The following is a 20,899-nucleotide window of genomic DNA, read 5'->3' as shown; positions in this document are numbered from 1 at the left end:
GTCTTCACGTTTTAATCTGAAGTGGATATAGAGGACACAGTTTATAAATGCATTTGTCGACCAGTGCAGGAATCTGTTAATCATATTACTTAAAGTGGGGAATTTTAAAATTTGGGATTCTTTTTATTAGACGAGCACAAAAATCAGTACATACCGATATTTAAATGAAATAAGCATTAATAGCTGTACTCAAAATATTGTGCTATGCTGTTTGCTTAGATCTAAAAGATAACACCTGTCTCAAACTAGCTATTCAATATTTAGCAAGCATGCTGGGAATCAAAATCCTTCTTGCCATCCAGCTCAAAGTGAAATGAGAGTTAGCCTCCCACTTCAGCGACCCCAATGTCACAATCACCACTCATCCACTCTCACACAAACATCACAACAAGGGCTTGATGAACCCAACATAATATTCTCGATCATTTGCAACTCTGAATTGTTTAATAAAATTGAGATATTTCCAAGCAATATAATGCCATTTTTTAAGGGTGCTTGCAATATTTTATTCTTTTGATAATTACCTGAAGAAGGTACTCAAGTGGTCTCAAAAGCTCATGCCCTACATATGCTTTGGTGAAATCTTATGTTGATGTTGGTCCAACAAAACACATAGCACTGAGCACAGAAAGCAGTCAAAATAATAATACAGTAAAAATAAGAGGAGAATGAATGTTATGATGAAACAGATTCTACAAATATTTTTAGCCTTCTTGTTTTTTTTTCTGTTCAAATAAAAAAATATGGTACTATGATGAAAAAGAATCCTACGTAGTATCAGATTTTCATGTTGTGCATCATTTTTTTCTCGAGTCTATAAAATACTGCACGACTTGCAAAGATTCTTCTTGTTAATGAGACCGTGTAATATAAACCGTCTTCCTTTTTATCTCCAAATATTTGGATATTTGTGGCATTGGTGTCCATCTTCCCTGTGTGGAGGGAATTCATAATGGATAATTACCCGTATTATAATGAACTCTTCGTGCGCCATGGTCCCTAGATATCAATAAACAGATTTTGTTTTCAACTATTTTAATTGAGAACATTTGTCTGAGTAAAACAAACAGATTAAAACACACACGGTGCAGGCATTGAGCAGTGGCGCACTTTACCTCACCTGCCTGCCAAAATTAAGAGATGTGTCCACCCAATTTTAAAAACCGCCAACATGTGCGCACATTTCCCGCCGCACGCACATCTCTCTTTGGACAAAAAAAAAGAGCAGAGCATGGGCGGGATGAAAAGATGTGCATATATGTAGATAAGCACTCAAGTCTAGTGCAAGTTTAAAAGGTCTGGGGTAACTAGGGGGTTTGCAGGGTAAAGAACCAGGGGGTTTGGAGGACCTAGCTGCAGACTGGGCAAACTGTGACTGAACTGGTTAAACTGGTCATAGAGTGGACACGCGCCTGTTATAAAATTCCCCCATTTGCGTGGCTCAAACCCAATTTTTACACAACTCTGTGCGCTCAAGCTTAAAACTGGACGCACACATCCACGAGCCCGCACTATTTTATAACATAAATGCCTATGTGCACACATGTTATGAAATTTCCACATATTAGGGCGCTCACCACCAACGCTTTTAATTCAAAAGCAATCTCAAAGAGGTCAGTTTTAAGTAGGACTTGAATACGGCCAGAAAAGGAACACGATGCATCAATACAGGGAAGGCTATTGCAGGCACAGGATGCCACAAGGCAAAAAGTGCAGCACTTGGCATTAGCAATGGAGGACAAAGACATCGATAAGAGCAACCTGACTGATAAACAGAGGCCACAAGAAGGGACACAAAAGAACATAAGAGAGAAGATATAGCTTGAAGTTGCAGAGTGAATGCAGTGGCAGATGAGAAGAAGAAGTTTGAACTGAATGTGGAAAGGATAGTGAGCCATGATGAGAAGAGAAGTAACATGGTTATAATGACAGTAGAGGTAGATAAGTCATACAACTGAATTTGTATATACTGTAGCAGAGAAAGATGATTCACTGGGAGACCTGACAGAAAGAAGATGCTGGAGTCCAACTAGGAGGTGATGAGTGAGTGGGTAAGGATGTTGGTAGCATATTATAAAGTTATTAAAATCATGGAGAAGGTGGTTAACATGCAACTCACTGATTTCCTAGAAGAAAACAATATCTTACATCCCGCTCAATATGGCTTTCGCCAAGACCGAAGCAGCGAAAAACTCCTGCTTGCAATAACTGACACCGTCCTCAAAGGCATGGACCACGGTCAATCATATATACTTGCCCTCCTTGATATCTCTGCCGCTTTCGATACCGTGAACCATCAAATCCTATTATCACGGTTAGCGGAGATAGGCATCTCAAATACAGCCCTATCCTGGTTCTCCTCATACCTTGACCACAGAAAGTACCTAGTCAAACTTGATAATTTTGAATCCGCTCACATTCCCCTCACACAAGGCGTACCACAAGGCTCCTCTTTATCGTCCACCCTCTTCAATATATATATCTACTCCCACTCTGCCACTTACTCTCTAAACTAGGACTAAAATTTTTCTTATATGCAGATGACGTACAAATACTCATTCCCATTCGGAAATCCCTCACTGAAACCCTGCAATATTGGGAAACTTGCCTGATATCCATCAACTCTCTCCTCTCCAATATCCACCTTGCACTCAATGCCTCTAAAACAGAAATCCTCTTCCTAACAAATCAATCTATCGACTCGATCCACCAAATGAATCAAAACGCCTCACAAGCTCACACACTACCGCCCAGTGTCAGAGATTTAGGAGTTTCCCTAGACAATCAGCTAAGCTTCAAATCTCACATTAAATCACTACTAAAAGGGGGCTTCTTTAAACTTCAAACCCTCAAAAAACTGAAGCCCCTCCTCCACGCCCACGACTTCCGCACTGTTATGCAAACCACCATACTATCTAAAATCGACTATTGCAACTCCCTTCTCATAGGTCTCCCTGCCTCCACTATTAAACCCCTCCAAATCCTCCAAAATGCTATGGCTAGAATCTTAACAAACACCAGGAAAACTGACCACATCACTCCCATACTACAGGATCTCCACTGGCTCCCCATTTCCTACCGTTCCCAATACAAAACACTTACTATCCTCCATAACACATTATACAAAAACAACTCCCCCTGGCTTGAGGATATGCCACATTTCCGTCAAACTAATCGCCCCACCAGAAACACCCTCGCTGGCACCCTTCAAACCCCTTCACTCAAAATTGGGCACCTTACCACCACCCGGGACAGAGCCTTCTCCATTGCGGGTCCTACCCTCTGGAACTCCCTTCCTGCTAAACTCCGCCTAGAACCGTCCCTGAGCCACTTCAAAAAAGGAATCAAGACATGGCTCTTTAAACAGGCATACCCCAACTCCTCCCAATCCTAGTCATTGTCATGTCTCGAAATTACTCAGCTCCCGCTCAGCCTACACACCCCCTCCTCAACCTCCCCTTCGCCATCCCAACTCCCCCTGCTCCCCTACCTTCCCAGCTCCCCCTTCTCCCTTACCATTTTAGCTCCCTCACCCTCCCAGCTCCCTCCCTGCTCCCTTCCCCAGCACCCTTCTGCCTCTCTTCTGCTCCCTTCCCCAGCACCCTTCTGCTCCCTTCCCCAGCACCCTTCTGCCTCTCCCCTACCCCCCCCCCTCCCTTCCTACGAACAGCCTTTCCTTGAAAGTGCCATTGCCTTAACGATCTCCTATACCCCTACCCCTACCCCCTCCTCTCCTTTCCCCTCCTCGCTCCCCCTCTCCCTGCCCCTGCATTTAACATTAATATTGTAAATAAGTTCATATGTTAAGTTCTTAAGTGTACATGCATCCTTAACATCCTGATGCATATCTACTCTTAACATGGATAATCTTCATCCATTTCTTTTACAAAGTTGTACCCTGCTCGTTGACTCTCTCTATCCTTGTTCCTAGTTCATTGTAATATCGTTAACTCTCTCTATCCTCGTTCATTGTAATTTCCTTTCTCAGTTAATTGTGAACCGACATGATGTGTCCTACGAATGCCGGTATATAAAAATTGTTAAATAAATAAATAAATAAATAAAGAAACAATACTTTTTAGCAATGTTTTATATGTGTGCAAAGACGGAGTCAAAGCCAATTCCAAGGTTATGGATGCCAATGTTATCTCCTGGAACAGAAAAATGTAGAAGGGGAAATTAATTTGGGAGGATAGATAAGAATTTCAGTCTTGGCCATGTTAAGTTTAAGGTGGGAGTAGGATATCCAGGCATCTATGTCAGATAAATAAGCTAAGATTTGAGATTAGACTTTAAGTTAAAGATCCAGAGAGATCTGGAAGTCATTGGCATTAGGGATGTGAATCGTTTTTGAACGATTAAAATTATCGTCAGATAATTTGATCTCCCTGTGACACAGTGAGATCAAAGGCGATCGGCGCCATTTTGAAACTCCAGCACCGGCACCGAGGGTATGATTGAAGGGATGGCTCCCGGACCCCCCGCTAGACCACCAGATACATGTAAAAGGTTTTGGGGGGGGTCGGGAGGGTGGGAGAAGCAAAGGGGTAATTTGTAAAGGGTCATGGTGGGGGTTTTTTTATTGGGCCATCGGCGCCATTTTTATCAGTGGTAGCCAAAATGGCGCCGATAGCCCGAGAGTGGGAGATCACGCCGGGACCCCCCCCCCCCACTGGACCACCAGGTAATTTAACATTTTGGGGGGGGGTTCGGGAGGGTGGGAGAGCAAAGGGGTCATTTGTAAAGGGTCGGGGTGGGGGTTTTTTTATCTGTCAGGCCTCACTAAAAAATTAACAATGTGAATTGGAATCGGAACCGATTCCAATTCACATCTCTAACGATACGATTTTTTTCTCCCACCATCCGAACCTGATCGTTAAAACGATCGGGCACACGATTCATATCTCTAATTGGCATGCAGATGGAATCGAAAGTCATGGGACATCAGCCAGTTGTCCCTCCCATCACTAGGCACCTGACCCCAAGCCTCTGGGTTAGCCTGTGGAAGGGGATAGGTGACATCTTATTGGTAGAGGAGCTCTACATCCTGAGCCTGGCTGTTGTGCTTGCCCTCCATTCCTCCTGGCAGAACCACTATTTTATGTACCTGATATTTGCCACAATATAAGATCTAATTTTCTGCAGCAGAGTTGGATAGGTAAACAGGGGAGCAAATGGGGCTCTGATGTTTGTATTACTGTGCCCTACTGTTACCTGAGGTTTTTTTCATGTTATCCACAGCAGCAGGGGCACCGCTTATCTTTTTGGCCAGTGACACAGCCACCTCTGAGGTGAAAAGAGGGCATGTGCTAGCCACAGTGGCTGCCTCAGCTGTAGCAGTATTGGATGACAGTGCCAGGGCAGGAGGATTGTGCCCAGCACCAGCAGAGATGTTATTATTTGCTGCTGCTTGCCTGCATTTTCAGGAGGTGTTTGGAGGAGGGGAAGATACAGCTGGTATTGTTGCTGCAGCTTTTGGGGTGTCAGGCAGAAAGCTTTCTTGAGGCTCCTTCTTCCCCATTGTCCAGGTAATGAGGTTTTTGGCAATGGGGACTGGGACTGCAGCAGCCTCTGCTGAAATTAAAAGGGAGGTGAAGGATCCCTTAAAGAGAGACCTTTTTTTGTAAATTTTCTTTTTTTAATTAAATGTGTAAAAATAAGTGAAATGACTGTAAACTTTTAAATGAACAAGTGAACCTGTGCTCCAAAATTAAAGAGAGACTGCACAGGGGAGCGAGAAGTACAAAAAACTAGAAATGAAACTTGCTTAGAAAAGCAGGCTCCTTGGCTGCTCCGGGAAGGCCTGCAGCAGGTGTCAGATTAGAGCTCAGCAGGGCTTCAGAGCTTGTGGCCCAGCTGAGCAGCTGAGCCCTCCCCCCTCCCAGGGCTCCAGGAGCCTCAGTGATTAAACAAAGAAAATAAAAAGGTAAGAGCTTGCTGCTCTTCTAAATTATAAAACTAAAATAAAATCAGAAAAGGCAATTATGGGGGAAGGGTTGAAATTAAATAACTAAATCAAACAAAACAGCTGAAATAAAACTCTCCCTTCAGCTCTAGTGGGAGGCTGAAGCAAAGAGCACGACAGAAGGTAAAACTGTAAAGCAAGTAATAAAGGAAATGTGCCTTGAAATTAACCCTGCCTAAAACAAAACTCACCCTAAAAACCTGTCCCTGCCTCACTAAACCTTTCCCCTGAAACTAAGAAAAGTTTGTGTGAGAAGGGGAGAGGCTGCAGTCAGTGTACAGGGGAAGGCAGAGGAGCTGCCTGCCCCTCAAACAAACATCAAATAAGAGACTAAAGACATGAAATAAACTCTAACTAAAAGTGAGGACTGATGCCTCCACACAAACTGAACTAAAATAGGTCAAAATTAGTAGGCTAAGGAAATGAAAATAACAGGAAATAAAGGTTTTTAGTCACTGCCTCAGGAGCACGATCTACACACAGCTTCCTAGGAGCTAAAACAAGGGCTATTATAGGTCAGCCTCGCACTGATGCCACCTGGTGGTGATATCAGTCCATTACATCCAACGTGGGGACCCAGTGAAAGGCAAGAGTGGGGCTTGTGGTTTCCAGGGATTTTAATGTGGCAATAAACGGAGCCCAAGAGCAGCTGCAGGCAGCACCGACTTTTCAACCGCTGACTTTCGTAGCTACAGCCTTGGTCATGGCTGTGTTGCCACCAGTACTGGCAGCTGCAAGAACTCAGCATCCCCTGCAGCTCGCAGGGTCCCCCCTGGCTCCAGTAAATTCACCAAAAACCAGAAACTCTGGTTACGGGGGCACCGTGACTGGGGCAATCCTGCGCCAAAAACGTTTTGCAAATTTCATCTTGGAATTAGAACTTTTTTTTTCTGTTTTGAAGTTTATTACTGCTCATGCACAGTGACAATAATGCATTGTTCTGGTAAATTTAGTACACCAGACTTTGCAGAACTGTGAACCATTCTGCTCAGAGCTTTTAAACATTCTGCCCAGAATTGCCGGCGCAGTACAGGGCAGCTCTCCGTTATTCTCTTCAGGGGTTGCATTTACGCTCTTTCGGGAAGAGACCCTTAAAATGATCTGGTCCCTACCAAGCCCATACAGGCTTCTTCCAACCTGTGCATTTTCTTCCCGCACCCTTCTTATTTATTTATTTATTTATTTAGCAGTTTTCTATACCGACCTTCATAGTAGATAACCATATCGGATCGGTTTACATTTTAACAAAGGGTAAAACTGAGGTAACAATTCTGGTAAATAATAGATAACAAAGGAAAAGGAATAAGTCAAAGTTACAATCAACAAGGTATGGAAAACTTGGAGGCTTAAAGACAAGCTGGAAGGAAGATAGAGGCAGGTAGAATAAATATAACATGATACGAATAATTTAACGGGTTAGAGCATATGCTTTAACCAGGAAATGCCAGTGTCCATTGTTCAGGAGGAAGTGTGTCAAGGTCCTTGTAAGAAGTGAGGCTCAAACTAGTGATTATCCGGTGGATCTGGGAAGGCTTGGTGAAAGAGCCACGTCTTTAGTCTTTTTCTGAAGGTTAAGAGGCAGGGTTCCAATCTGAGATTTGCTGGGATATTGTTCCAGATAGCTGGGCCTGCAATTGAAAAAGCTCTGTCTTTGGTCGTAGAGAGGCGAGTGGCTTTAGTAGGGGGAAATTTCAGAGTGCCTTTGTGGATATCTCTCGTTGGTCTGTTAGAGGAGTGGAGTTTGAAAGGGATATCCAGGTCGAGTTGGAGTTGCTGATGGATGGTTTTGTGTATTAGGGTAATAGATTTGTACAGGATTCTGAAATTTACTGGTAACCAATTTAGGTTTCTGAGGACGGGGGAGATGTGTTCACCGCGGCTGGTGTTGGTCAGCAGTCTCGCTGCCGCATTTTGTAACATCTGCAGTGGTTTGGTGGTAGATTTAGGGAGGCCTAGAAAGAGGGCACTGCAGTAATCTATTTTGGCGAACAGAAGAGCCTGGAGGACTGTCCTGAAGTCTTGGAAAAATAAGAGTGGTCTCAGTCGTTTCAAAACCTGTAGTCTGAAGAAACTGTCTTTGGTAGTTGTGTTGACCATTTTTTTAAGGTTTAGACGATTGTCTATTATTACCCCAAGGTCTCTAACGTGCGTACAGGTGATGTGAGCATTGTGCGGTGAAGGTGGAGGAAGATTGTTTTCATTTGAAGAGATGAAGAGAAGTTCCGTCTTTGAGGCGTTGAGGACCAAGTTTAAGCTGTTGAGTAGATTAGTAATGGATAGAAGACAGTTATTCCAGTAGGTGAGAGCTTTTGAGATGGATTCTGATATTGGGATTAGAATCTGTACATCATCTGCGTACAGATAGTGAATTAGGTTGAGGTCTGTCAGTAGTTGGCAGAGGGGGAGGAGGTATATATTAAAGAGGGTTGGAGATAAGGAGGATCCTTGTGGTACGCCAAGGGAAGATTTTGTTAGAGGTGACTCCTTGTTATTGATTTTGACTTTAAAAGTCCTATTGCTGAGAAAGGACCTGAACCAGTTGTGGGCTGATCCGGAGATGCCGATATCCTCAAGGCGATCCAGGAGGATGGTGTGGTTGACTGTGTCAAATGCCGCCGAAATGTCTAACAGAACTAATAAGAAGGAATGTCCTTTGTCTAATCCCATTATAATATGGTCTGTAAGCGAAATGAGGAGGGTCTCCGTGTTGCGTGATTTCCGGAAGCCATATTGCGAGGGGTATAGGATCTTATGGTCCTCTAGATATTCTGAAAGCTGGGTGTTTACCAGTTTCTCTGTAAGTTTGGCAACGAATGGTAGATTGGAGATGGGTCTAAAGTTGGCTAGTACATTAGGGTCTAGATTGTGTTTCTTGAGGAGGGGCTTAAGAGAAGCAGTTTTTAGGCTGTCTGGGTAGCTTCCTTGAATTAGAAGGCTGTTAATAATATTTGTTAGAGGTCCTGAGATCGTGTCTGGAATAAGCAGCAGGAGTCTTGATGGGATATTATCAGCCGGATGACTAGATGGTTTCTGTCTTTTTAGAATGGATTCAATCTCTTTGGTGGAGATTAATTCGAAGCTGTCCAACCTAGGTTTAGCGAACAAATTGAAATTCTCATCTGATTTGAGAGGTGTTGTATTAGGAGGAAGGAGGGCGAGAGTATTTAGGATCTTCAGTTGAAAAAATGAGGCGAGTTCATTAGCCTTGGATAGAGCTTGTTCGTCTGGAATAGGTGGCGGGGTTGATTTAGTTATTTGTGTTACGTAAGCAAATAGGGCCTGGGCGTCATACTGGTAGTGGTGTATTTTGTTGGCGTAATATTCCTTTTTTTTTGTAGTATGCAGGTCCTATAGCGATGTAAGAAACCCTTGTATGCTGAAAGGGTAGTTGAGTTGGGGGTTTTTCGCCATCTATTTTCTTTATGGCGTAAGTCCTGTTTCATCTGTTTTAGTTCGGTGCTGAACCAAGGTTGATTCCCCCTTTTTTTTGGATTGATTGTTTTGGAGGTTATTGGGCACCATTTGTTTGCGACTGCTTCAGTAATTGTTTGCCAGGAAGATAGGGCTGAGTCGGGATTAGACAGGTCCAGGTTGGAGAGTTCCTTGGAGAGCTGCTCGCTGAGTATATCAGATGGACATGATTTCCTGAATTGAATGGTGGAAAGGTGCGGAGAGGTGCGAGTCTGTTTGTATGTGGAGAAGGATGATTCTATCAAGAAATGATCTGACCAAGGGATTGGGGTACATGTGGGATCAACCGTGCATGTGAATTTAGAGTTAATGAATATTAAATCCAGGATGTGACCAGCTTTGTGTGTGGGGCTGTTGATAGTCTGAGAGAATCCCATAGCAGTGAGGGTGGTGAGGAAGGCTTTGCAGTTCGCAGATCGCGGTATAGCGTCTGTATGGAGGTTGAAATCACCCATAATCATAGTTGGTAGGTCTAAGTTAATATGTTTTGCTATGGATTCTATGAGGGGTGAAGGGTCGGTTTCTAAAACTCCAGGAGGAGCGTAGACTAACAAAATTTGTAGAAGTTTTGACTTGACTAATCCTAGTTCCAATTTGGATTCAGTCTTGATGGTGTGAGCGGTCAGTCTGAGTTCTTTCTTGGAGGCTAGAAGAAGTCCGCCTCCTCTTTTTTTGTGTCTATGGAAGGTGAAGATGTCATATAACTGGATAGGTAGTTGGTTGGTTAAGGCAATGTCCGAGTTTTTTAACCAGGTTTCTGTGATGGCACAGATGTCTGGGTTGGAGTCCAGGAGGTAATCATTGAGGATGTGTGTCTTTTTAGTTAAAGATTGTGCATTGAGGAGTGTTACTGAGAGTAGCGTGAGGCCTAGAAGTTGGTTCAAAGGAGACGTCATGATTGGAATAATTCTTTTTTGTAAGACGTTTGTGGAGTTAGGTAAGGAGATTCTCCTCTGGTTGTAGATGATTGGGATGTTGTGTGTGAACATGATGAATGAGGTTCCGGAAGAGGTTTAGTCTGAGCAATATTTGATTGTGACTGGATACAACTGGTGAGAAGTCTGTATGAAGAAGAGATGTCTGTGGACGGATGAAAGAAGGTGTTTGTCTGAATGTCTAACAATCCCCACCCGACACCCAGGAGACCCCCACCCCCTTACAGGCTGCCTTCAGAACGGAGCTAAAGAACCCTTTATTCACTCTGGCCAGTTCCTCAGTTTCCTCCAGAGTCCTCTCCATTAAGCATCGCACCCTATCCCATTATTTTATCTGTTCGGTTATATTTTGGACTACACAAATGCTGGTAAATGCACAAAACCATGAAGAGATTATTTGTTTAATAAGATGTTACTTGCTCTTGGCAAAGCGTCTATAAACCTACAAACTTGCTTTGACTATAGCTTTTCACACTTCCGGAAAGCATTTTCCTCTAGAAGAGCTTCGACGTCAGGGAGGAGCTGCTTCAGTAACAGAATTTGCGGGTAATGGGATAATGGGATCTGTAGTAGGAACAGCGAGCCGGTGAGGCCCCTGGGATCTGCTCCCAAAGGGAGTATGGGACTCTATAAGTCTTGCCCGTGCGATCTGAGCATTCACTCTCTGCAGTCGGGAATAGGCAGCTGCAGCCAAATAAGTGAGACATTACTGGATTTTAATTGGGACTTGTTTAATCCTAGAAGGTGAAGTGGTGCCCTCGAGGTCTCATGGTAAGTTGGTGGAATCGGGGGGGAAAGGGTCTTTGGGTTCTAAGCTTTGCCCTGCCGGTAGAAGGTCCCTTACCCGTGACACACGCTGTGCAGTGTTTCTGCTTTAGGTGACGCGAATCGTCCAAGATTGCTTTACTGCAGAGTTTAACGGTTGGGGCTCAAGCGACGTACGAGTGTCCGGTTCTGTTCCGTATCACTGGGGAGTTTGGTACAACTATTTATTTATTTATTTGGTTTTAAATATCTGTTACCCGCCCTTCTTATATTCAGGTAACAATATTTACCTGGGATATCAGTGGCTCGTGAGACTTTGAAGCAGAAAACGTATTCTAACTTTAACCCCCAAAGCCATCCAGCCCTAGGAAAGGCGGTGAGGGCGTAGGGCAGTTTAAAAAGCGAGGACAGAGCCAGCTGCTGCCTATAGCCTCGGTCTTCGGGTTTTTCTCCTTGGGAGAAAAGCACAAAGTGTCCACCACCCTCGCAGTGAAAAAGTATTTTATTTTTTCCTTTTTTAGCCTCCCTCTCGTCAGAGTCATACGATGATCCCCTTGTCCTTGTGTCATATATTCTATGGAAAACGCTTCCTTCTGGTACTTTATAGGGGTGTGCATGGGGATTTTTTTTTCCTTTTCCTTTGGGTTTTTTGTAGTGGTGGAAGGTTTTCATTGTTTTTTCTTGAATTTGTTTCATTTTGTCTTTTAAAAAAAATTAGACAGCAACAGGACACTTCCCGCCCCGCCAAAACTTCTGGTTCTAAAAGATAAATGAAGTCCCACTAAATCTGCAGTCTAATCACCAATACTGCGATCCTGAATGAAACAAAAGACAGGAACGTAGCTGTGCCACATGCCAATCCTGTTTAATGATTTGTTTGATATCTTCCACTTGAAAACCACCCCTCTTTCAGAGCACGTTTGACACAAGAAAAAGGATAACCTCGATCTAAACAGTGATAAGTCACCCGTCGAGCTTAAGAAACATAGGGACATAAGAAATGCCATACTAGGTCAGAGCAAAGCTCCATTATTTTGCCATACTAGGTCAGACCTCTGTCGCATTATTTTATGGAGCAACCATTTCAGCATCCCGTCTCTGACAGTGGCCAGTCCAAGCCTGAAGTACCCTGTACGGTCCCAAAGAAGAGGTCCAGTGCTTCCTGCTCGTATGCAGGAAGAAGCAATGGCTTTCTCTACCTGGCTAATAGAGGTTTCTGGATTTTTTTTCTTCAGAAACTTGGCCAAGCTGTTTTTAAACCTCAGCTATGCCGATTGCCTTTCCACACATCCTCTGGCAACACTTTAAATTTATGCTGAAAACAAAAAAAATATATGTTCTCTGATTTTGTTGCTACCTATTAGCTAGATAGACTGGAAAAGGTAAATAAACATTTTCAATTTAGCTCTTACAGGCCTCTCATGATTTTATAGACCTCTGTCATATCCCCCCTCAGCCGTCTCTTCTCCAGGCTGAAGAGTCCTAACCTCTTTAGCCTTTCCACACAGAGGAGCTGTTCCGTTCCCCTTGATTATTTTGGATGCACTACTTACTCTGTTCCTTCTGGGGTTTGGCTTTTACTTTAAATTCTTCTTTAGGAGAACACAAATTATTCAAATGAAAAAGATGGTCTAACAGGTACGTTTCCTTTTGAAATTCTGAGATGGCAGCCATTAGCCTTTGCCACCAGGAATGCGTATGTAAATGTTCACGTGTGCCTTTCACCTGGGCAGGCGGTTTCCTCCTTCCTCATTGTCAGAGCAATGCTTGAATCCAAGTCAGAGGGAGATAAGACTGAGGACCCCCTGCGCAGGTAATGGGCAATGATGGGACACAATGCTGTAAACGATGGGACAAATGGGTTTTTTTTAGATCAGAGGAGGGAATAGGGTTCGGGAGAGGAGGTCATCAGTCAGGACACTTGGCTGCTTTTTAAGTGGCAGCTAAGAACCCTTCTACGGGCAGCGCTTTTGGAGTTCTTGGCAGTTCCTATTACTCTGAAATCTAGGAAGTGATAAAAGTGACAGAGCTGCACACAGGTGAGAACAGGTGCATTCCTTTTTTTTTTTCCAGCAATAGGAATTCTCCTTTGGCTGATTTGTAGAGATGCTCCCTACAGTGCATAAGATCTTTTGTCAAAGGCTCAGATACTTTTTCACACATTGTGCTGCCATATTCTTCATTCCTGTGCTAATGACTGTACAATTTCTCTCGGTAGGTGAAGCTTGGCATCATGACCTGGAGCAACCACACCTCAGTCACGGAATTCGTCCTCTTGGGATTCTCCGGGCTTTCCCGGGAACTGCAGCTGGTGCTCTTCGGTGCAGTTTTGGTGATCTACATGATCACCTTGGCTGGAAATATTATGGCCATTGTGATCATCTCGGCGGACCCCCTCCTTCAAAAGCCCATGTACCTGTTTCTCAAGAATCTGTCCGTTATAGAGATCTCTTTCCCCACTTCCGTTGTCCCCAAAATGCTGAGAGATATTTTGTCCAAGGATAAAACCATTTCTTTCCTGGGGTGTGCAGCACAGATGGCTTTATTTTTCATTCCAGGACAGAATGAATGCCTCCTACTTGCAGTGATGGCGTATGATCGATATGTGGCCATTTGCGACCCCCTGCACTATTCCACAGTTATGAACTGGAGAAGCTGTATTTATCTTATCCTCAGCACATGGTTGGTCAGTTTCCTGATATCCTTGGCACAAACCATTTTTATCTTCAGCTTATCATACTGTGGGCCAAATCAAATTAATCATTTTTTCTGTGATTTCTCGCCGGTGGTAGATCTGGCATGCGGGGACACCTTAATGAACAAGGTTTCCATTTTTGCAGATGCCGTAATAGTCCTGTTGACGCCCTTTACACTGATTATTTTCTCTTATATCAATATCCTCTCCACCATCCTGAGGATACGCTCTGTGGAAGGGAAGCGAAGGGCCTTCTCTACCTGCAGCTCCCACCTCACCTCTGTCGCATTATTTTATGGAGCAACCATTTCAGTATATATGTTTAGCTTTGCCCAAACACGTGATACTGACAAATTCTCCTCACTTTTATATTGCATTGTGACTCCAATGTTAAACCCAATGATCTACTGCCTCAGGAATAAGGAAGTTAAGCATGCTTTCCAGAACTTTATAGGCAGAAAACTATTCAGAGACCATGAGCATATGTAGCAACCATTACAAAATAATACGACTATGCATATAAATACGGTGGCATAATTGTACAATATGTGGTCTTGTGTTCATGTGGAGGCATCTTCTGGTTTTATGCTCCAGACAAAGGTTCACTTTTCCTACATTTCTTTTTTATCTCTTGTACCTTTGAGTTTATCCAATTTTCTTGTCAAAAATGTGATGCCTACATAGCATGAAAAAATGTACATTTATGAATCTTATTTCTTTAACATTAAAATATCTTCTGGAAAAAAATTAAAATCCATTGGCTTCTTCATTTCTAACTTTCCCTATGGCATTTATTCTCTGCATGGATTAAGAAAAGTCACTTTCTTTTCTTTTTTCTTAGTGCTAAATCAGGCTGTACCATGGAGTCTTACTTCTTTATAGCATATGCTTTCAGGATGAGCTGATGCTATCTGTTGCGTTTGGAGGTTTCACATCTAGAGCAGACCCATGGGATCTTCCATTCTGTCTTTATGATGTTTATCCACCAGCTATACAGCATGACGGGAAGATGGGAAGAATAATACATTTTGATTGATTAGCTGTATAGTGAATTCACAGATTGGTTTGGTCAAAAGAAAATCTGTTGAGAGTAGAGTTGGAAGAATCTCTGCTCTTAGTTTCCTCCAGACAATGTAGATGAGAGACAATAGAATGTTGCATTGATACTCTGCTCATTTACCCCCTCCCCCCCCCCAAAAAAAAAAAAAAGATATTGAAGGTGATTGAAATATCTTTTATGGGACTAACAAAATAATTGTACACAGAGGGGTTGTTATTCAAAAGATTTAACCAACTAAAACCGAGTTCAAACTGGGTAAATCCCAGCTGTTAAAAATTCTCTACTTGTACCAGGCTAAATGTGCGATAGTAAGAGAGGGGTCGATGGGTGCATTCCCAGGGTGAGCTTTTTAAATTTTAGTGGGTAGCATGATATTCCGTGCCTTCTGGACAAATGTTTGCAGTTTCTGGATTTTCAACAGTACATTTAGCTGCGCATTTTAAATTTCAAAAAATCTGGAACTTGGTGATATCAGTAAACAGCCTCTTCTAATATGATCTAAAGCAGTTAAATTTTACGTCCTTCTAATCATGCAAATGAGATTTCAGGTGTTAGATCCAGAAACGGAGCAAACTTATTTAATAAAAGTCCGATTGAATTTATGCAAACATGTAAAATATACACAGCCTATCAATGTTCTGCATGGATTGCGGTTCGATGTATGCTTATACATGGCCAGCAGTGAAACATAAAATCAATTTGAGAACTGTAAGTCACTTTGATTCATGGAAAGGCAGTAGATCAAATCCAAATTAAACTGAAGTAGAACAAAAAAAGATTTATAAAAACATAGGCACCAGTGGTCTCAAAGTTTTGTGCTTCAGTGTCTATTTTACCGGTCCATTAAAAGATAGCAATGTACAAAAACTAAAAAAAAAAAAAAAAAGGAAATTGAAATTAAAACACATCCCAATAAATCAGTTTTAAAGTGTGTGCTGATGAGACTGAGACCTGCTCCAGATTTAGTTAAATGCAAAGCCAATCTAAAAGGTCGATGTTCTAAAACATCTAATTTTTTCAAAGTAGGGGACCTATCGCCATAGAAATATTAAATGGCAAGTTTCCAATTAATTATGAAAAACAAAGTCTAATAAAACATTTTAAGAAACTATTTTCTATTGTATATAAAATCCTAATCCAATCCAAATCCCGACACGAACAGATGTTTTGTTTGCACTGCATCAGGGAAGTACAAAAATACTTATCTGGTGTTTATTCAGACCTATGTCCTCTGTATGGAACAAGCATCTCAAAGGAATTATAAAGAATCACTCTCTGAATGGCTGGATTAGAGGAGGAGGAGGAGCCTAGTGGTTACAGCAGTGGGCTACAAACTAGGGGAAATAAGAAGTTGCCATGCTGGGTCAGACCAAGGGTCCATCAAGCCCAGTATCCTGTTTCCAACAGAGGCCAATGCAAGTTTCAAGAACCTGGCAATTACCCAAACACCAAGAAGATCCCACGCTACTGATGCCAGTAATAGCAGTGGCTATTCCCTACGTAAACTTGATTAATAGCAGTTTATGGACTTCTCCAGGAACGTATCCAAACCTTTTTAAAAGCCAGCTATACTAACTGCACTAACCACATCCTCTAGCAACAAATTCCAGAGCTTTATTGTGCATTGAGGGGTAGATTTTAAGACCTGCGTGCGGGCATCCATGTGTGCACGCTACCCGGTGCACACACATGGACGCCCGATTTTATAACAAGGCCGCGAAGGTGCACGCATGTTATAAAATTGGGGGTCGGGCACGCAAGGGGGTGCAACATTTAGTGCAACTTGCACGCGCCGACGCCCGCGGCCTTCCCCGTTCCCTCCCAGGCCGCTCCAAAATCAGAGCGGCCTGGGAGAGAACTTCCCACCCCCCTTCGCTAACCTCCCTTCCCCTAACCTATCAGCCCCCCTAACCCTAACCTAGACTCCCCCCCCCCAAACTTTGTCTTACCTTTTGTGCCTACCTCAGGGCAAGCGCAGGTTGCGAGCGCAAGCAGCCTGCCGGCACGCGATCCCCCGGCACAGCGGCAAATGGCTGCTGTGCCAGGAGCCTCTGACCCCGTCCCACCCCACCCCCCCCCCCCCGGACTGCCCTGCCCCCTCCCTGCCCCTTTTGCAAAGCCCCGGGATTTGCTCACATCCCGGGGCTTTATGCGCGTGGCCGGGCCTTTTTAAAATAGGTCCGGCAGGCGTAGGCTTTTGAAAATCTGGGCCCAAGTGAAAAAGAATTTTCTCCGATTTATTTAAATGTGCCACCTGCTAACTTCATGGAGTGTCCCCTAGTCCTTCTACTATCCGAAAGAGTAAATAATCAATTCACATTTACCAATTCTAGACATTCATGGTTTTATAGACCTCTATCATATCCCCCCTCAACTGTCTCTTCTCCAAGCTGAACAGCCCTAACCTCTTTAACATTTCCTCATAGGGGAGCTGTTCCATCACAATGCCCCAGCTTTTGTATCTGCTAGTGTAATATTACCCCTTTAATGATTATATTCAGCTTTGAGACCATTCTTGGCAAAAAGTAGAATAACAAATGTTTACAAAAAATAAATAAAAAATAAACCTGGGGTTTACGTGAGTACGTTTTATTTATTTATTTATTTATTTTTTGCATATCAATTATCGAACATACATGTGTATGTTTATAAAATGGGGAGGAAAGGTATGTGCTTTCACTGCATTGCAGATATTCATGCTTAAGCCATTGCACGTGTGTATTTTGGGGGGCAGACATACGTATATTTTATAATCTGTGCGCACCTGAAAAACTCAGGTCATAAAACAGTGCAGTAAATCTCCACACAGAAATATACGTGTGTGTATACGGGGCTATGCGGAATTGTTTGAATGTTATCCTCCCTGTGAATATTTTTGTTTTCAGTTAAATGATAGCGCTTTAGAATTCTAAAATATTCATCAAGGATCTTTCGAAAATATTCAGAGGTTTCTTTTCAGGAGTATGGTCAGTCAAATATCCAAAATCCATAATGAGGGATTTTGAAAAACAACGAGTATGATAATAAATACAATTGCTCTGAGAAGGGCTTGAACTAAATTACAGGTCAAAAGTTCCAAGACAGAGTCTGACCCCAGATGCATTGCCTTGAGGTAAATTGAGCCAGCACGGTGTTATTCTGTATAGAGGAGGAATAGTTTATTGAAATATTTCAGAACATAACAAGAACATGATCTATCCTAGAACACAGTGCATAGAATGTTTCTCCTAAAATTCTTCTGTCATTCAGTTTTTGTCTCTTTTTTTTTTATCTCTGCAGGTAAAGTTAAGTTGAGGAACGCCTCAGGGAAACCAGAGCTCAGTGGCAGAATTCATCCTCTTGGGATTCTCACACCTGTCTGATGCACTGCAATGTTATTCTGTTTGCTTTGTTACTTGCAACGTATTCTATGGCAATGCTGGGGAACAGTATCATCCATCGTTGCTACAGTGATTGTAAACCCCGACCTCCTCACACCCATCTACTTCTTTCTTCAGAACTTGTCTTTCGTAGAAGCTTTTTTTTTTTTTTTTTTTAATTTCTAATACTGTCCCCAGATTCTTGGTGAGCTTCTTGACACATGGGCACCACATGGGCACCACCATTTCCTTTGCGGGCTCTGCCATGCAAATGTCTATTATTTTACACACTGGGGATCACAGAGTGCTTGTGTTATAGGGATTGATGGCATATGATAGATATGTGGCCACCTGCAACCCCCTGCATTATACAAAGGTCAACGCACAATTTAACTCTGGAGTTTGTTGCCAGGGGATGTGGTTGGTGCAGTTGGTGTAGCTGTGCTTAAGAGGGGGTTGGATGAGTTCTTGAAGGAGAGGTCCGTTTCCTGCTGTTAATTAAGTTGGCTTGGAAAATGGCCACTGCTATTACTAGCAACGGTAACATGGAATAGACTTAGTTTTTGGGTACTTGCCAGGTTCTTATGGCCTGGATTGGCCACTGTTGGGGGCGGGATGGTGGGCTTGATGGACCCTTGGTCTGACCCAGTATGGCATGTTCTTATGTTCTTATGGTCTGTATCCAGCTGGCAACTGCTTCAATGATAGTGGCTAGATTAGTCTCCATGGGGTACACCAGTACACAGACACTTTTGCTATTAATGTTTTGGCAATGACTGCCTCTTTCATGCTTGCAGTGCTTCTATTTGCATGGATTATTTTCTCATACACCAGGGTGGATATAGTTGCGATGGAGAAGGTACAGATAAGGGCAATCAAAATGATAAAGGGGATGGAACAACTCCCCTATGAGGAAAGACTGAAGAGGTTAGGACTGTTCAGCTTGGAGAAGAGATGGCTGAGGGGGGATATGATAGAGGTCTTTAAGATCATGAGAGGTCTTGGATGAGTAGATGTGACTCGGTTATTTACACTTTCGAATAATAGAAGGACCAGGGGGCATTCCATGAAGTTAGCAAGTAGCACATTTAAGACTAATCGGAGAAAATTATTTTTCATTCAATGCACAATAAAGCTCTGGAATTTGTTGCCAGAGGATGTGGTTAGTGCAGTTAGTGTAGCTGGGTTTAAAAAAGGTTTGGATAAGTTCTTGGAGGAGAAGTCCATTAACTGCTATTAATCAAGTTTACTTAGGGAATAGCCGCTGCTATTAATTGCATCAGTAGCATGGGATCTTCTTAGTGTTTGGGTAATTGCCAGGTTCTTGTGGCCTAGTTTGGCCTCTGTTGGAAACAAGATGCTGGGCTTGACGGACCCTTGGTCTGACCCAGCATGGCAATTTCTTATGTTCTTATGTTCTTAATATCATGTGTACCATCCTGAGAATGTGCTCCATGGCCTTCTCTAAAAGTGCCTCCCTTCTCATCTCCAACATCTTGCTCTATGGGACCATCATCTTCATGTATTTAAAGATCAGATCCTATCAGCTTCAGGACAGAGAGGAAAGTCTGTCTCTTCTCCATTGTCATCAAACCCTGACAGCTACAGCCTGAGGAACAAGAATGTCAAAGGAGCTTTCAGGAAGCTCGTGAGTAGAATGTGGCATCCTCCAAACACCAAGACATTTGTCTGTTGTAGTTTCTTAAAAAGGTGAATATTTGATAAGTGGCCAAAGCAGACTTGGCTACTGTTTCTATAAAAAACAACAACATTTTTTACGGGTTCGAAATCCACTGTCCTGAAGCAATGTTTCAATTATATGGCCACTACATAACATGGGTGCATGTTTCTCCTAATGAGTTTAGTTTTCCCACACACACTACTAATAACTTACCTGGGGGAATTCTGCGCAAAAAAATTTAAAATTCGGCTCACAAAAACTTAAAATTCTGCAAACTTTATATTGGTCAAAATAACACAGTTTACATGACAGTCTTTAAGTAATCACACTTTAAATTAATACAGAAAAAGGTTATTACTTTTAAAGATGCAGAATTTTAAATATTTTGAGCAGAATTTCCCTAGAAATTCACTGTAAGAGTGTCCCTTCCACTCGCTCTCCCTACTCCCCTGGCCACTTTGTCCTCTCAGGCCCCAACTCCTCCATCTGCCAATATCGCTCCCATCCACCTCTAGGCTCAACCCCTTCCACTCTATTGCCAATACCAGAGTTTGACCCCGTTCTCAGTACTGCCGCTCACACAGGGCTCCCTCTGTCCCTCCCTCTCTCACACACACATTCCCTCTCTCTAGAACACATACACACACCCTCATACAGGCTCCCTCGCTCTCTCATACACACACATCCCCTCATACAAACTCCCTTTCTCTCTCACGCATATACCCTCAGACAGGCTACCTATGACTCTCTCTCACCCACCCCTTCACAAAGGCTCTGTCTCACACATACACAATCCCTTCACACAGGCTAGCACCCTCACATACACAGGATCCCTTTTACATACACACGATCTCCCAATCTCTCACACACATGCACACTCCTTCACAATCTCCTCATATAGGCTCCCTCTCTCTGAAACCCACACTCAAGCATCCCCCCCCCACTCTCTTACCTCCCATGCTCTTTCA

General features: G+C 43.0%; 1 protein-coding gene across 1 annotated transcript; it reads left to right on the top strand.

The window, feature by feature from the left end:
• Positions 1-13,369: 13,369 nt before the first annotated feature.
• LOC115077226 (olfactory receptor 10A4-like) lies at positions 13,370-14,320 on the top strand. The gene has a single exon (XM_029579512.1). It carries the CDS (start codon positions 13,370-13,372, stop codon positions 14,318-14,320), a length of 951 nt encoding a protein of 316 aa, XP_029435372.1.
• The last annotated feature ends 6,579 nt before the right edge of the window (positions 14,321-20,899 follow it).

This window comes from Rhinatrema bivittatum, chromosome 16, assembly GCF_901001135.1.
Source record: "Rhinatrema bivittatum chromosome 16, aRhiBiv1.1, whole genome shotgun sequence".
In the NCBI taxonomy this organism is placed as follows: domain Eukaryota; kingdom Metazoa; phylum Chordata; class Amphibia; order Gymnophiona; family Rhinatrematidae; genus Rhinatrema; species Rhinatrema bivittatum.
This window is presented reverse-complemented; position numbering and strand designations above follow the sequence as displayed.